Source organism: Mus caroli, unplaced genomic scaffold (assembly GCF_978045245.1).
Source record: "Mus caroli unplaced genomic scaffold, Mus_caroli_1 scaffold_14, whole genome shotgun sequence".
Lineage (NCBI taxonomy): Eukaryota > Metazoa > Chordata > Mammalia > Rodentia > Muridae > Mus > Mus caroli.
Window position 1 is genome coordinate 52,986,549 of NW_028227269.1, and position 17,989 is coordinate 53,004,537.

At 42.8% G+C, this 17,989-nt stretch overlaps 1 protein-coding gene across 1 annotated transcript in view; it reads right to left on the reverse strand.

Annotated features, from left to right (window-relative positions):
- Window positions 1–17,989, reverse strand: part of Snx6 (sorting nexin 6) — a 41,345-nt gene that overhangs the window by 20,573 nt on the left and 2,783 nt on the right. The window contains exons 3-6 of the mRNA XM_021178804.3: window positions 8,646–8,750; window positions 8,032–8,142; window positions 3,882–4,003; window positions 1,116–1,239 (exon numbers count right to left, since the gene is read on the reverse strand). Of these exons, the coding sequence (XP_021034463.1) occupies window positions 1,116–1,239; window positions 3,882–4,003; window positions 8,032–8,142; window positions 8,646–8,750 (462 nt within the window). The remainder of the gene's footprint in view (window positions 1–1,115; window positions 1,240–3,881; window positions 4,004–8,031; window positions 8,143–8,645; window positions 8,751–17,989) is intronic.

Genomic DNA, 17,989 nt, shown 5'->3' on the forward strand with positions numbered 1-17,989 from the left:
CTGATTATCACCATTAGCTCCCCACCCCTGAGTTTACAAAAGGAACGTCTCTCAGTTTCTAGGTGGTTGTTTTGTGTTGTTTTTCAGGACAGCTTCTCTGTGTAGCCCTGGCTATCCTGAAACTTACTCTGTACACTAGGCTGGACATGAACTCACAGAAATCCACCTGCCTCTGCTTCCAAGTGCTGGGATTATTGCCTAGCCAATAGAAACTTCTTATGCCACAAAAATAAGCATTTGGCCTTACATTAATTAATATAACTAAAACTTAGAATGCTTGAATATCAAACAATCTGGCCCAGGGCTCAGCTGGGGGCTTGGTGTTAAGAGAAAAGGTTATATGGAACACAGGGGATAGAGCTTCTTCTCTGAGGCACCTCACTGGCCCTGAAACTTACTGAGTATGAAAATGGTTTAAAAAAATAAAAGGTTTGGGTTTCAGTCTGGCACATGCCTGTAATTTTAAAACAAAGTAAGCAAACAGAGACAGTACTGAGTTTGAGGCTAGACTGAAATACAGACTAAAAATAATAGAAAAAAAAAAGGTTTGGGGCTAGGGACATAGCTCAGTTCAGAGAGGCTAACTAAATCTCTAGGTTATCTCCCCCGCACCACATTCAAACTGATCTCAATAGCACATGCTTATAATCACAGCAATCACGATGGGGAAAGAGGAGCAGGCACCCCATACCATCCAGGGCTGCACAGAGTTTGAGGCCAATCTGGAATACTTTGGCTTCTGTTTCAGAGAAACAAAGTTTTTGAATTCAGGCTTTCAGATTATGGAAGTTCAACTTATAACTTGATTTAACTGATCCCCTCAAGGCCTACTAAAACTACTTTGCTACTGAAAATGTGGCACTTTAAACTGCCCTGAAAAATCAAAGCATTCGGACCCTGAAAAACTAAAGGGGACCACTGGCAACTAAAGTGTGACCTCCAGGTCCCACATGGTGGAAGGAGTTCTTTATCGCTCCCTGACTCTAAAGCATCCGGTGCTAGCATCAAGCCCAGCTGGGCCAGGACCGTGCTCCTCTCCCACCTTCAAAACCCTTATAAAAATAACAGACGGCAGCAACAACTTCCATCGCTGCTCTCATTAGTCTGACACTCACATCTTGATTATATTCCAAGAAGACGTGGAAATTTAAATCTTTTCTCAAAATAGGATGCGCTGCAACCCGACACAGGAACACCTCATGCATTGCAACTGTCTTCTTGAAGATCGCCAGGTATTCACTAGAAACGAGACAAAATTAAGAGTATAAACAATGGATTCAACTACAAAGTCATCCCAAGCTCCATTCACTGGAGCATTATAAATGTAAAACTAAAAATGCATGACATAATTCATATCAACAAAGCTTTTAGTTGCACTGTTAAGTAGAAGTTTAAGATTCATTTCTGAGAAAGCCTCATGCTATTTTAGTGTTTACTACATGTAAATGTTAAAAATCTCAACTCTTAACAAACTTTTCTATTATGCAAGTTGATGTTAGGTTGGGATATTTGTTTTTTAGGTATAGAATAATTATGATACAACCTTAACAACAACACAATTTTTATATAATTGTAGCCTGAATATACATATGCAAAAGATACGCAAATCTTCATTAATCATTTTTCAGTGTTAATATTATTTTCACACACATGTACCACAGAGCAACTACTTATGCCATCATACTGAAGAAATGTGTTTAAGTTACATTATCAATGCATTCAAGCAGCCATAGAGCAGCACACAACAGTTTTGGTTTGTGTGTGTGTGTGTGTGTGTGTGTGTGTGTGTGTGTGTGAGATAGTCTTGCTTCAACTTCGTGCAAGAAGAGTAAGTTTTACGTACCAGCACCCCAGCAGGGCCAGTGTTGGGAGTAGTTTGAGCTCTGGGAGGGTGGTCACTCAGTGAAGACAAAAAGAAAGGTGCAGAGGATGCAGGTGGGCAGTAGAGCAAACCCAGTGTTCTGCTCTCCAATCCCTACCCAGACCACAGAAGAACCATGACCAGGGCCACGGAGAAGCCAGAGCTTCAACAATAATGTATTCCGATAGTTTCTAGCTTCTAGTCTGACTACTATTGCACCTAGAACTGACAGAATTCTGATGTGTCACTTTACATTTTAACAATCATCTACTTTGTTCATTTATTGCTTCATTATAAATCACTCAGCATTCTGACAAGGAGTTTAGCAACATTGTGATTAGATGCTTGAAAGCAAACTTAAAGATAAAGAAAATGCACAAAGGGAGAGATGGCAGGCCATATTGTGATCATCACTTAAGATCTGGAAGGGTGGCTGGCAAACATCTCTGTTTCTGGCAGGCAGCCTGGGATGCTCTGGGATACAAGATCACACATGATGGCATGCCTACTATCATAAAAACTAAAGTAAATTTCCACACCTCCCAAAATGACAAAGTTCAAAAGAGAGTGAAACTATCTTGTCAAGTATGTTAAAAGTAAAAAATGATCAAAATTTCAAGAACTTAATGTGTTCTGAGGGTATATAAAAATAATACTTTTGTCTGCATGTGTTTGTGCACATGTGTTTCATTGCCAGGGAGGCCAGAAGAGGCTGTCAGATACCCCAAGCTGGAGTCACAGTTGTAAGCCATCTGATAGGCTCAGGTCCTCTGCAAGAGCTGCAAGCACTCTAGCCTCTGAGCCAGCTCTCCAGCCCCCTAAAAGAAATTAATGAGAAGAGAACTTGTCTGACTATTCTCATCAGTGTGTCCTGTCATCATCTTAGGTCCCCTAGAGCTGGCAGAGGAGAGGGAAGGAGATACACAAGCACTTGACATGTTTTGTTGTTGTTCTGAGACAGAGTTTTATGTGACCCAGGGTGGAGTTAAGTCACTATATAGATGAGGCTGGCCTTGAACTCCTGCCTTTACCATCCAAGTACTGGATTAGAGGTCTGTGCTTCCCTCCTACCCCCCATTTTGTTTGTTTTTCGAGTCAGTGTCTATCTGTCTGTCTCTGTAATAGATCTGGCTGTCCTGGAACTCACTCTGTAGAGCAGGCTGGCCTCAAACTCACAGAAATCTGACAGTCTCTGCCTCCACAGTGCTTAGATTAAAGGCTTGTGCCAGCAGACCTTGCTGGTTTGTGCTACTATGATTAGGCTCTTTTCACTGTGTAGCCTTGGCCAGCCTGGCATCCACTGTGTAGCCTCCATCTGAGATACACCTGCTTTTGTTTTCCAGGTGCTAGGTTCAAAGGCACGCACCACCATGCCTGTTTTATTATATATCTTTCTCTTTTTTTTTTGTTTTTTTGTTTTGTTTGTTTGTTTTTTTCGAGACAGGGTTTCTCTGTATAGTCCTGGCTGTCCTGGAACTCACTTTGTAGACCAGGCTGGCCTCAAACTCAGAAATCCGCCTGCCTCTGCCTCCCAAGCGCTGGGATTAAAGACATGCACCACCACCGCCCGGCTTGTTTTTCTTTTTTCAAGAGAGGGTTTCTCTGTATAGCCTTGGCTGTCCTGGAACTCACTCTATAGACCAGGCCATAAAAGAAAACATGTAAAGAGATGTTCAGCACACTTTTTACAAGAAATGGAAGCTGTAGGGCAGATACACGCTGAGAAAACAGAGACAGGTGAGGATGACTGAGGCCTTATAAATAATTCTTAGAAAATGGGTAACGTTTTAAGGTCATATTGCCTTCCTTCAATAAGGTTTTAGATGCTCAATTTTCAACTTTCAGAGTCTATTTAAATAATTTAAAATCTGACAATGAAGACAATGGTGCTCTTTTTCTGAAGAGGCTCTGATCGTGGCCATTAACAGATCATTATGACTTACCCTGGCTTTTTCACTCACTACAGTGAAACGGGTATCAGAGAGCACAATTAACAAAAGTAACAAAAAACATCACATACGCTTCCAGTTCCTGCTTCATCTTTGTGAATTCTTCCTTTGTCATCGACCCTTCCCCTTCTCCAAGCTTCTGCAGTTTTTCCCGTGAAGCATCAAAATCAGGTCTTGGTGGTGCTGGTGGGATCTTTAACAAAACCAAATAACTAACTTTAAGGAATTATTTCTTTTTTTCGTTTTACTATTTTTGGTTTTTCGAGACAGGGTTTCTCTGTATATCCCTGGCTGTCCTGGAACTCAGAAATCTACCTGCCTCTGCCAAAGGGTGCACGCCTTTAATCCCAAATGCTGGGATTAAAGGTGTGCACCACCACGCCCGGTGATTTAGTTTTTTTTTAAACCTGTGTGTGTGTGTGTGGGGGGGGGTGCGTGCGTGCGTGTGTGTGTGTGTGTGTGTGTGCACTCTCGCGAGAGCACACACACTAGTGCGCGCACACACACACACTAGCCCTAGCATGTATAGTGATCACACACACACACACACACACTAGTCCTAGCATGTATAGTGATCACACACACACACACTAATCCTAGCACGTATAGTGATCAGAGAACAACTTGCAGGAACTGGCTCTCCTCTTCTACCATCTGAGACCTGGGGTCAGACTCAGGCCTTCAGGGCTTGGTGGCAGATACTTTCCCTGATGACCATCCCATCAGCCCCGTTCCATTTCTTTCAGTGCTGTATCTGAGGATGATGGCTCCAGTACTCGGGAGACTGGAGTAGGATGGCTGCAAGTGTGAGGCCAAGCTAATACTTCTGAGTACAGCCTTAGTTACAAGTGAAACTCCGACTCAACAAAATACAACAATGTTTTGATAATGCCAAAGTACAAAATATGAACTGAGCTCCAGGTGTGGTGGTGCACGCCTTTAATCCCAGCACTTGGGAGGCAGAGGCAGGCAGATTTCTGATTTTCAGATTTTCTGGCCAGCCTGGTCTACAAAGTGAGTTCCAGGACAGCCAGGGATATACAGAGAAACCCTGTCTCGAAAAACCAAAAAGAACTGAGCACCTGAGATGCCAAAATTCAGATTAGAAAACATTTCCAGTTCGAGAAATCAAGATCTGTGGGTTCTACTGGTGGTGGTGGTCCACATCTTCAATCCCAGCTCTTGGGAGGAAGAAGTAGGCTGATCTCTGTGAATTTGAGGCCAGCCTGGCTGGCTTACAGAGTGAGCTATATAGAGTAAACTGATCTTGAAAAACCAAACCCTCTTGCCTCACCCCTCCAAGTGGCCAGTTGCCATCATCCTTTATCTACTTGTTAGTCTGTTTGTTTGTTTTAGCACAGTCCTCAAGGGGTGGAGTGATGGCTTAGGGTAGAAGCTCTGCAGCACCGAAAGGCAGGCCGGGCATGGGGGCATGCACCCATGATCCCAGCACTCATGGAGCTGGTGCTCTCCATACAGCAAACCAAAGGCCGGCCTTGGCTGCATAAGCTTTTGCCTAAGACAGTGGTCATGCCCTGGAAAGTAGATCAGTGTCTTGCTCAGCCATCAGAGAAGCTGGTGGGAACAAGTACAGAGAGCCACAACTGGACCATGTATAAAGTAAGAGACCTTGGAACAACCAGTCCTAAATGGATGTCTCTATTAAACCTCCCCTCTCAGGGCTCTGAAGAAGTCACCAAGGAAGGAAGGCCTTCACTCCTCCTAAATACAACAGGATGCACAGATGACCTTCCAGACTGGCAGCATGTACAGGGTCTGAACAGGTCTAAGCCAGACAGGATCCCAGCAAAGAGAGGAGGAAGTAGACATGAGCTCCCATCCCTAACAAAGAAGCTATCTCTAGCTGATAATCTCTCTCAAAGGAAAATTAGTTTTCTCCAATAGAGTCTCACTGTGTACAAAAATCACACTTAAGGACAGGTCCCACCATAGCAGCAAACAGCCAACACAAATGAACTTGATAGTATTACACTTACACTTACACTTACACACACACACACACACACACACACACACACACCACACACACTTTTTTATTATTTATTATTTTTTTAAAGATTTATTTATTATATGTTTATTATATGTAAGTACACTGTAGCTGTCTTCAGACACTCCAGAAGAGGGCGCCAGATCTCGTTACAGATGGTTGTGAGCCACCATGTGGTTGCTGGGATTTGAACTCTGGACCTTCGGAAGAGCAGTCGGGTGCTCTTACCCACTGAGCCATCTCACCAGCCCCCACACACACTTTTTTAATCATAATGTTTTGTCTGGGCATTTTTAACCCTACCAGTCTTTCACTTGTATATTCTAGTTTCCAATCTGTGTGTGTGTGCCCCCTCCGTTTTTTTTTTTGTTTTTTGTTTTTGTCTGTTATCTAAACAGGAAGGTGTGGGGATGGATGGGTGTGGAGATGAATGGGTGGGGAGTTGGGGAGAATCTGGGAGGCAATGAAGAAAGGGAAACCATGATTAGAATATAAATATACTGCATGAAAAAAAAATCTATCTTTAATCTTAAAAAAGCCCAAATAAATAGATAAGCATGAATTGAATTTTTAAAATTAAAGAACTTGAAGTGCATTTGTGTTTTGCCTCTGATTATGTCTGCGTACCATATGCATGCCTAGTGCTCACAGAGGCCAGAAGAATGCATAGGATCCCGGCAGTTCCCAGACATTTGTGAGCTGCCATATGGGTACTGGGAACTGAACTTGGGTCTCTGAAAGAGCAGCAAGCACCCCTAACTGTTGAGCCATCTCTCCAGTTCCCCTAAGTTAAAAAACAAAACAAACAACAACAAATTGCTCTGAGAAAAGGGACAGAGTCAGACAGCATCATACACTTCAGGATATACACATTAAACAGCTCCTATACAGCAGGCACCATGGTGAGCAAAGAGCTTACAGATAACTTATACTCTTTATGATACATACTCTTTATGATATACACTCTTTTAAAAGCCTTGATGAGGAATAGTTGGCCTCCTGGTAGAGAAAGCGGAAAAAGGTACTCTCCTGTGAGAGGTTGGAGGAAAAGATGGGGTTAGATTACAGAAAGAAGGCATTATTGCTCAGTCACCAAATCCTGAGCTATACAAGTCAAGGGTGTGTGTGTGTGTGTGTCTCAGGATGGAGACACAATGAAGTTGTGATGACCTCAGGGAATTCATAAATGTCAACAGCTAGGGAAGAATAACTAACTACTTATTCTTGACTGCCATGTCTTCAGGAACCTTCTAACCTTTAAGTACCTGTCCACTCAGAGCCCAAATCCAGAAAACATTTCCTCATTAATCACCCACTTCAAACTACCAGTAACTACCCAAACTACCAGTAACAACTACCCAAACTACCAGTAACAACTACCCAAACTACCAGTAACAACTACCCAAACTACCAGTAACTACCCAAACTACCAGTAACTACCCAAACTACCAGTAACTACCCAAACTCAGAAGGGCTCCTATCTATAGTCCTAGAAATTGACAGGCAGCGTCAAGACTGTTGCAGGTTCAACGTCAGCCTGGACTATAGAGTGAGTTCCAGACCAGGAAGGGGCTGGGCAATACAGCAAGACTCTACTTTGAAAAAAACCCAAAGAATTCAAGATCAAGTAAGAAATGTAACAGACTCAAAGTCAGACAAGACAGCCCAGGATAAAAGGTGGTAAGCCAACGCCTCACAGCTGCCATTTTACAAATCACATCAGTTACTAAAAATGCTAAACGAAACCACAGGAGTTTCCAAAATGCTCTTAGAAAATGAAAACTCAGGCTGGGGTATGCTTAGAACTAAAGATATCAGTGTCTTGCAGAGGAGCCAAGAACAGCTCCTGACACTGTTGAGTGGCTCACAACCACCTATAAGCCCAGCCCCAGGGACATCCAATGCCCTGGCCTCCACAGGCACATGTACACACCCACACACAGATACACAGATACATCATTACAAATAAATGAAGAGCCGGAGAGATGGTTCAGCAGTTTGGTACTCTCCTATAGGACCTAAGTTTGGTTCCTAGCACCCATGTCAGGCAGCTTACAACTTGCTGTAACTCAAATTCTAGGGTATCTCTTCTGGCGTCTGCGGGTACCTGCACACACAACACCTAGATACATGCACATCAGAAAAAAAAAAAGAAAAGAAAAAGGAAGAAAGGAAGGAAGGAAGAAGAAAAAAGACCCCTGCCCCATACTTACAATGTAACCTGCATAGTCTTCATTTTCAACAAAGGAATCATGAAGCCAGATAAATTCCTCATGTTGTCGAACGACTGAAAATTCATTTTGCTTAAAATTTGGCAATGAACTCTGTAAAGACAACAATTTTCTTGAATAAAAGTAACATTATCCTCAGATCTTTGAAAAACAAGTTAATAGGCACTTATATATTGTATTGATATCATCCCTTAAATCTATACTTTAGCTCGGTGCGGAGGTGCTCACTTTTAATCCCAGCAGGCCAGAGGCAGAGGCAGGCAGACCTAGGAGTTGAGGTGAGCCCAGTCTACACAGTGAGTTCCTAGACAGCCAAAGCTACTTGGTCAGACTACGTTCTATGATAATTCCTAAAATCATTACACAAGTAACTTTCCCAGCCTAGTCTACATAGGCAGTTCCAAGACAGGCAGAACACTACATACCATTTCGAAAAACACTTAACAAACAAAAAGTAACTTCCCTAATCTTGTTTGTTAAAATAGCAGCCAATTAAGACCTATGACTCCAATATACTTAAAATTTAAGTTCCAATAAACATATTACACAAGTAACAGCCTTTCTAAAGTAACGCAAAACACAAAGCCCCACTTTACCTTTGTGTGAACAGTGAACTTGACTTTATCCCTCTCACTGAGAGCGTCAGAAATGTCCACCTGCAGAGCAGCATCACTCTGGAGATCTACATTTATTGCTTTAAGCTAAAAAAGAGAAAGCACAACATGAAGAAAATTTGCTCTATTTTATCTGTGTGTGTGCGCGTCTGAGTGTAAATATGTGCACCATGCGCATGAAGGAGCCCAAGAGGGTTAGAAGCAGGGGTAGGACCCTCTGCATTACTGGCAGCTATGTGGTCTTAAGCAACAAGACAACACAAAAACAAACCAGAGACCAGGCCTATACTCTCCTGTGGTCCTAGGACTCAGGAGGCTGAGGCAGAATGGCAAATACAAGACCAGCTAGACCCCATCTTAACCTCCACCAGCAAAAGTGTAGGAACTGGTTTTCCTTTTTGGTTTGTTTACTTAACTCATGTTCAAGCCACTTTTAAAATAATTCCTGTGGCAGGCTGGCTAATGGCTCCCAAAAGGTATCTCTATCCAAATCCGCACAATCTGCAATTGGGCCTTATGTGGCCAAAAGGATTTTGCAGATGTGATTCACTTAGGGTTTTCCAGAGGAGATCATTCTGGTGTACTTTAAGCCTTATTTATTTTTATTTTATTTATCTTATGGATGAGCACACTGTCACTGTCTTCAGACACACCAGAAGAGGGCATCAGGTCCTATTACAGATGGTTGTGAGCCACCATGCAATTGCTGAAAATTGAAACCCGGGATCTCTGGAAGGGCAGTCAGTGCTCGCTGAGCCATCTCTCCAGCCTATACCAGTCTTTAGGGACAAACAACTTTGCATGGTGGTCCTTACCCTCTGGAGGAAGAAGCAGATGAAGCGCTGTAAGTTAGAGGCAGCCTGATCTACAGATCAAGTTTCAAGGCAGCCAAGGCTGTATGGTTTTAAAACCCTGTCTCAAAACAAGCCCAACTAATTCAACTGAGAAAAGGCTGCTTGACTGCAAAGCGCAGCCATGTTCCACCTACTTCCAAGTTGAAAGAGAAAGAAGACCCTACAGACTCGGGGGGAAGGTACTGGGTCTCTGGGCAGTCATGCTGACCTCTGTCCTCTAGAATTCTAAAAATTGCTGTTGTTTTAGCCCATTTGAGGTGATTTGTTGCAACACCCAAAGCAAACGAGTACACGAATCACATAGTTTTGGGAATAACTTTACCTTTATTTATCTTGTTCTGTGTGCAGGCACGCACGAGCTGGGGGTGGGTGGGGCGTGATGGGGTAGGGTGTCCCGGTTCATCCTTGCACTTGGTAAGCAAGGGCTTTACTGCAGAGCTACACGCATATTTCCCCACCTGTTTTTTTTTGTTGTTGTTGTTTTGTTTTTATTGCCCACACCAGCAGTTCCTAAACACACCTGATAAGAATCAGCAACCAGGTGTGTGGTGCACTCTGAAATCCCACAGACAGAAGGCCCAAGAGGAGTCAAAGTCTGCGGCTAGCTTAGGCTACATAATGAGCAACAGGCCAGCCTGAGCTGTATGCCAGGACTCTGTCTCAGAAAACAAAGATTACTCCACATAATTAAAAGTTTTTTTCTTCAACTTTCTCATCTTTCTATATCAAATACAAGCCCCCCCTTATCTATGGCACAACACTTGACTTTTCCCAGTTTGTTATCTGAGACAAGGTTTCACTTTACAGCCCTGATTGACCTTGAATTCAAGGAAGGACTCCTGAGGGCTAGGATTTACAGGTTCAATGGAATTATAGGTACCCACCACCATGCCCCAGAAGACATGTCTTTTCGATTCTCCTTTTTTTTTTTTTTAATATTTATTAGGTATTTTCCTCATTTACATTTCCAATGCTATCCCAAAAGTCCCCCATACCCTCCCACCCACTCCCCTACCCACCCACTCCCACTTTTTGGCCCTGGTGTTCCCCTGTACTGGGGCATATAAAGTTTGCAAGTCCAATGGACCTCTCTTTCCAGTGATGGCCGACTAGGCCATCTTTCGATACATATGCAGCTAGAGTCAAGAGCTCCGGGATACTGGTTAGTTCATAATGTTGTTCCACCTATAGGGTTGCAGATCCCTTTAGCTCCTTGGGTACTTTCTCTAGCTCCTCCATTGGGGGCCCTGTGATCCATCCAATAGCTGACTGTGAGCATCTACTTCTGTGTTTGCTAGGCCCCGGCATAGTCTCACAAGAGACATCTATATCTGGGTCCTTTCAGCAAAATCTTGCTAGTGTGTGCAATGGTGATTTTGATTCTTCTATCTTTATAAATGTCTCTGTGTCACATAATGAACTTTTTTTGTGTGTTTCAATTTTATGATTGAGGGTCACCACAACATGCGGGTCTGTATTAAAGGGTGGCAGCATAAGGAAGGTTGAGAACCACTGGACGAAATAAAAGTTCATTATGTGGGAGGCAGAGGCAGGTAGATTTCTGAGTTCAAGGCCAGCCTGGTCTACAAAGTGAGTTCCAGGACAACCAAGCCTATACAGAGAAACCCTGTCTCAAAAAACCAAACCAAACAAACAAAAACAAAACCCAAATAACTGCTGATTTAGTCCATGATTATAATTTTTAGGTAAAATTTACATATAATATGCAAGTCTTAATATTGCAAAATGCCAAACTGAGATACTGAAAGACCTCTTTCATTTTCAGAGAGTTCCTTTGCATCCCTTTAACAAACTTTACTTCTCTGCCTTTAGTTCTTGTGTCCGGCTTATAAACACGTGGGGGGTGCATGTGCTTTGTGCTGTTAAAGTCAAGTGTCAATGTCACCTGTCACGATGCTATATATACACACATATATACATATACATACATACACACACACATATATATATATATATACATACACACACACATACTTTTTTAAGATAAGGTATCAACTGTGTAGCCCTGGCCATATGAGAACTTGCAAGCGTAGGTCAGCTATCCTGTCCCTCTCACATAGTACGATTAAAGGAGTATGACACCATCCCTACCTGATCCTATCTTTTCAGACTGGGTCTCTCATCAAACTTGAAGCTGACAGTTTGGTGGGTCACCCACCCCCAGGATCTGCCTGTACTCATGTCCCCAGTACTGGAATTTTAAGTATATACTGCTATGTCCAACTTTCTCTTTCAGCAGGTTCTGGAGGTCTGAACTGAGATCCTCATGTCTGTACAGCAAGCACAGTGAACCATCTCTTCAGCCTGTTTGTTCTTTTAAGATTTACTATTTTTATGTGCATTGGTGTTTTACCTACACATGTCTGTGTAGAGGTGCCAGATCCTTTAGAACTGGAGTTATAGACAAATGTGAGCTACCATGTGGGTGCTGGGAATTGAACTTGGGTCCTCGGCAGAAGCAGCCAGTGCTCTTGACTGCTAAGCCATCTCTCCAGCCCTGAGACCTAGTTCTTAGCTTCCTGACTTTTCTGTTACTTCGCTTTTGCACACCTTATATTATATACTTTGCACTATACCTTAAGAGTTATTATTATTGGGCTGGTGAGATGGCTCAGTGGGTAAGAGCACCCGACTGCTCTTCCAAAGGTCCAGAGTTCAAATCCCAGCAACCACATGGTGGCTAACAACCATCCGTAACGAGATCTGGCTCTCTCTTCTGGAGTGTCTGAGGACAGCTACAGTGTACTTACATATAATAAATAAATAAATCTTAAAAAAAAAAAAGTTATTATTATTAACTCAATCTACCACGTCTTTTTCACTCTTTTAAAAGCTGAGTTCACGACCCTGTTCCAAAAACAAAATCTAGCTCTAGATTTGTTTTTAGGAAGTACAAACCAAACAGGTGGTGGCGACATAGGCTTTAATCCCTAGCACTCAGGAAGCAGAAGCAGGCAGATCTCAGAGTTCAAGGTCAGCCTGGTTCAGAGAAACAGAGCCTTTAAAAAAAAAAAAAAAGTAGACATATAAAGGATTATTCTATTTGACAGTAAGTTGTACTTCATACTACATATATGTAAGACTTTTTTCAAGACCTGTTTATAATAACCAAGGTATACATGGAGAAGCCAGTCTCTAAAGTGAAATCCCTCTGCTCCCTTATCTCATGTGGTACTATCACATCAGCACAAAAATCCACTGAAAATTCATTTGCTATATTGTTTCAGTGCTTTCTGTTTGTTTGTTTTGGTTTTTGAAACAGGGTTTCTCTATGTAGCCCTGGCTGATCTGAACTCTCTTTATAGACCAGGCTCTTTGTCCTTACAGAAATCTGCCTGACCCTGCTTCCAGATTAAAGGTGTGTGTCACCACTGCTGGGTGTTCAGTGAATATTATTATATTTTAACACACTTGAAATAGATCTTTCAGTTAACTGTATTTCCTAGTATTATACAGAAAAAATTTTCAATCACCTTCACTAAGACATCATAAAACATTGTAAATTTAATGTCAATCACATAAATTATACAGATTTCTCAGGTAGACTCTGTTTCCCATTGGGGGTGGGGGAAGGAAGCCAGTAACTTTAGAAGGTTTTAATAAGGGAAAGACTTAATGTAGAGACATCCTATGATTACCAACATTTGATCAAATTTCTGCAAGAGTTCAGTTTGAGGAAATTTCTAACTAGGCTTTAACTGGTTTAATTTTTATTTGGTCCCATAAACTTTGTACTTCAGAGACAGAGTAGGTTAAATATTGTGCTGCTCTTCGTAAGACAGACATGTTAAGCAACAAAAAGTACAGTATCATTAAAAATAGCTTAAAAGACCAGGGAAGTGGTGCGCACCTTTAATTCCAGGGCTGGAGGCAGCACCAGGCAGATCTCTGGAAATCTGAGGCTAGCCTGGTCTACATAGCAAACTTTCTCTCAAAAAAAAAAAAAAAAAAAAAAAGAAAAAACCAAAAAAAAACAAAAAACAAAAAACTAAAATAAAAGTTTAAAGATCCCGAGCTAGAGAGATGGCTTAGGCGTTTTAAGAGTACCTGCTATTTTTCCAAGAATTGAGGACAGAAATTTGATTTATAGCACCCGAGTGATGGCTCACAACTGATAGTGCTTCGAGCTCCAGAGGATCCAACACCTTCTTCTGGCCTTCAGGGGTCCTGCACTGTAGGTGCTTGCACAAACACATACACACACAGTTAAAAAAAAGAACCTTGCCGGGTGTGGTGGTGCACGCCTTTAATCCCAGCACTCAGGAGGCAGAGGCAGGCGGATTTCTGAGTTTGAGGCCAGCCTGATCTACAAAGTGAGTTTCAGGACAGCCATGGCTATACAGAGAAACCCTATCTCAAAAAAAACAAAACAAAACAAAAAAAACCCCCAAAAAACAAAAACAAATCCACTAAGCTGACCATGGTGGACATGCCTTTAATCCCAGCACTCCAAAGACAGAAGCAAGCTAATCTCTTGAGTTAGAAGCAGCCTGGGCTATATAGTGAGACCCTGTCTCAAAAACAAAGTTATTTTTATTTAAAGAAGGGCGGAGAGCTAAATTCATGGTGGCAACAAAAAGGTTAGGAGTCCAGAAACTAGAACTCAATAGTGTGTCTGACTACAGCTCCTACTAGCTATATATGATCACGACCAGTTCTTCAGTCTTTCTGAATCTATATAGATGTGTGGATAAATACTGTACAGGCACACAAATAATGCAAATCTTTGTTCCAGGTTTTAAAAGAACTTTCAGTCAAAGTAAATGTGTGGGGAGCCCCTTACAGCACTGAACTACATATACCAAATAGACAAAGTGCAGAGGCGCTTCAAAGACAGAAAGACAGTTTGTGTGGGGTAGGAGAGGTATGGGCCGGCCACCACAAAGGATTGTCAACAGTGATAAATAAGAGCATAAGATGGCTGGACTTTACTCCAAAAGAAATGAGGTACAGGGAAGTCCTTTTGGAAAGTGAAGTGATTTGGTGAGAAAACAATGAGGGAGAACGGCAGCCAGAAGGATGGAAGCTCTGCTACACCAAGGCTGCAGGAGAGAGAGATGGGAGGGCCAATGAGATGCACTTGCCACTTGGGCTGGGTTTTGTCAACACAGACTAGGAGTCGCTGGAAAAGAGCAAACTTAACTGAGGAACTGACTTTATCAGACTAGCCCCCAGTAGGCGGTGCCACCCTACTCAGGCCAGCGAGCAGCACTCCTCCACAGACAGCCCCGCTTAAGCTCCTGCTGTGAGCTCCTGCGCTGGCTTCCCTAGTTGGTGGATTATATCACCTGAGAGCCAGGGAGGCTCTAATCAGGGCTGTGTCACAACAGAAAGCAAAGCAGACCACCACACACAAAGACAGCCTGATGAGATCAGATCGCTGAACCTATGCAAAGGTACAGAGAACCAACTTCATCAAACTGTCCTCTGACCTCCACACTTTCAATTAACAATAAATAAAAGTCTCACAAGTTTTTAAAAGATACAGCAAATATTTCCGAAGTGAACTTAAGCTGGCCTCCGAGACGTTGTGACCTGAGGATCCCTGTGTGAGCTGACTGAGCATTTTTTTTTACACAGCTGGAGTAAGAGGGGAGTCCAGAAGACGCATCAGCAGCAGACCACATCTGCTTTCAAAGCAGCATGCCATTTATAATTGAAAGCACATGCTAAGGCAATTAGGTCATCACTCTGACATGCACTGCATATCAAAACACAGTGATGGTCCCGTTCAAAGGACGCATTTGTTTATTAAATGATTCGTTATCGTCCTTCATTTCTGTGTGTGGCTCCTGAAGAAACCAAGGCTGAGCCTATAGCTGTAATGCTGTGAGGTTTGGTTTTGTTTTTTAACTTTTGGGGAGAGGGGAGCACACTAGATGGGGTCTCATACTCTTAGCCTGGAAATCCCTCTGCCTCAGTTCTCTCAAGAGCACAGATTACTGGTATATGTTGCCAAATACACTATTTTAAGCCTTCTTTTTAGTCACCATAAAACATTTTCTTTTTGTCCTGAGTCTGTCCTGATAAAAATACCATGATGAAACCCTACATCTGCTTTAAAAGATTTCCTTTAAAATACCGGCTTTACTTTTACCTACTCATTATTCTACATGTCAGTGTTATTTCTGAATCTTTAATGTTCCTTTTTGCTACCTAGATCAAACACTCATTTTATACTTTCCTCTCAGAGTCCTTTTCAAAAGCTGGAGATGATGGTGCACACCGGCAGTCCCAGTACTTGGGAGAAGGAGGCAGGAAAAACAGGGTTTGGGGGCTACCTAGAGAGATCTATCTGAAGAACAAAGCAGAGAGGTGGCAGGGGGAGAAAGGCTGGCACAGCAGTTCAGTGGGTGAAGGAGTCTGAGAACATGAGTTCCCACATGGTAGGAGAGAACTAACACCCACTAGTGGTCCTTTGACCTTACTTGTGCATCCCCCAAATGAAACAAACAAATACAATGTGAAGGGGGAGGGGGAAGAGTCCCTTTTTTATAGGCTGAGCAAAACGATCTAAAGCAGTGCTTCTCAGCCTTCCCAACCCTGTGCCCCTTTAACACAGCTCTCTCTTCATGGTGTGGTGACCTCAACCATAAAGTTATTTTTGTTGCTACTTCATAACTGTAACTTTGCTAGTGTTATGAATCGTAATGTAAATATCTGTGTTTTCTGATGGTCTTAGGAGACCCCTGTGAAAGGGTCCTTATATTTCCCCACAAAGGAGTCATGACCTACTGGTTGAAAACTACTGACCTGAACTGTAAACAAAAACTGCAGTGCCTTAAAATCTGACTGCTGGGATCTACTTCTAACAGGCCAGACAAATTAAAACAGGCCAGACACTTCTATTCCAAAAACGAGGAAACAGCAAACTAAATGTGCAACAGTAATCAAACTTCAGCGAACAAGAAACTTCATGGGTTGTTAGAGCCAGAGAGGGGAGGGGAGGGGAAGAGAGAGAGAGAGAGAGGAAGGGAGAGAGGAGAGTGAGAGAGCGAGAGAGAGCAAGAGAGAGAGAGAGAGAGAGCAAGAGAGAGAAAGCACTCAGTAAGTGAACTGAGTGCTGTACAGGCCTGCTGAGCTGAGTTCAAGCCCAGGGACCCACTGCCCAGCATAGAACTGACTCCTGAAGTTTGCCTTCTAACTCTGTACATGGGCTGGAAGGTTGGCTGCATGGCTGTGCATGGCTGCTGCTTTTCCAGGGGACCTGTGATTGGTTCCTAAACTCATACTCCTTGCGGCCCCACCACACACATACTCTACACAAATAAATGTAAAAGGAGAGAGAAACTAGGCTTCAGATATTGACAGTGCTTAGCACACGGTCCAGCCATAACTGCTGACTCGCCAGTTCCACAGCAGCACAGCAAGGAAGAACTGGACGGGACACACAGCCACCTCTACGTCCTAACAGCCTAAAACATTTCTTTTTAGAGATTCAGGCTGCCTTCTCTTTCTGTTTTTTGGTTTTTTTTTTTCCACGTGAGGGATGATGTAAACCACAGAATGCATGTGGAGGTCAGTGACTGGGCAACTTGTGAGAACTGGTTTTCTCTCCATCATCTGCATCCCAGGACTGAACTCAGGCCATCAGCCTTGGGGGAGCCACGCTTGCAGTGCACAATTTCTAACTCATGATGCCTTTTTCCACTTAGGGGAGGGGAGTTCAAACCCAGGCACAGAACTCTGCCGGCAAGCTGCACCGCTGGGCTACACCTCCAGCCTATGTTGTGTTTGTGTGTTTGTTTTTAGAGTATGCCTCCTTGGAACCCCTTCCACTCTCACTTTTCCTTAATAAATTGACACTTGCTCTATTAAGAATGAGTAATTTTTCCTTTACAACCTTCCACAATTACCCCTGGGTACCTACGCCCTTTGCTTTTCCGCTCTCGAATCTTGTGACGTGTGAAGTTCTCAGATGTATCACTGAGGTACTTTCAGTTCTATATACACATTTTACAAAGGTAAAAAGCCAGCAGCACAGGTCATGCATTAGAAAACATTCCATCTTTCATATAATTAATGTAAAAAAAATATCGGGGCTGGAGAGATGGCTCAGTGATTAAGAGCACTAACTGTTTTCCCAGAAGTCCTGAGTTCAATTCCCAGCAACTACACGGTGGCTCACAACCATCTGTAACAGGATCCAATGCCCTTGTCTGGTGTGTCTGTGCAGCTACAGTGTATTCATATACATAAACTAAATAAATCTTTAAAAATTAACACTTTAGCCTGGCTGTGGTGGTGCATGTCTTTAATCCAGCAGAGATTAGAAGGCAGAGGCAGGTGGATCTCTTGAGTTCGAATCCAACATAGTCTACAGAGTGAGTTCCAGGATAGCTGGGGCCACAGAGAGAAACCCTGTTTTGAAAAACCAAAACCAAACAAACAAACAAAAAATTAACACACAAACAATTCCTATTTGCTTCTTATGGTAGACTACAAAAGACA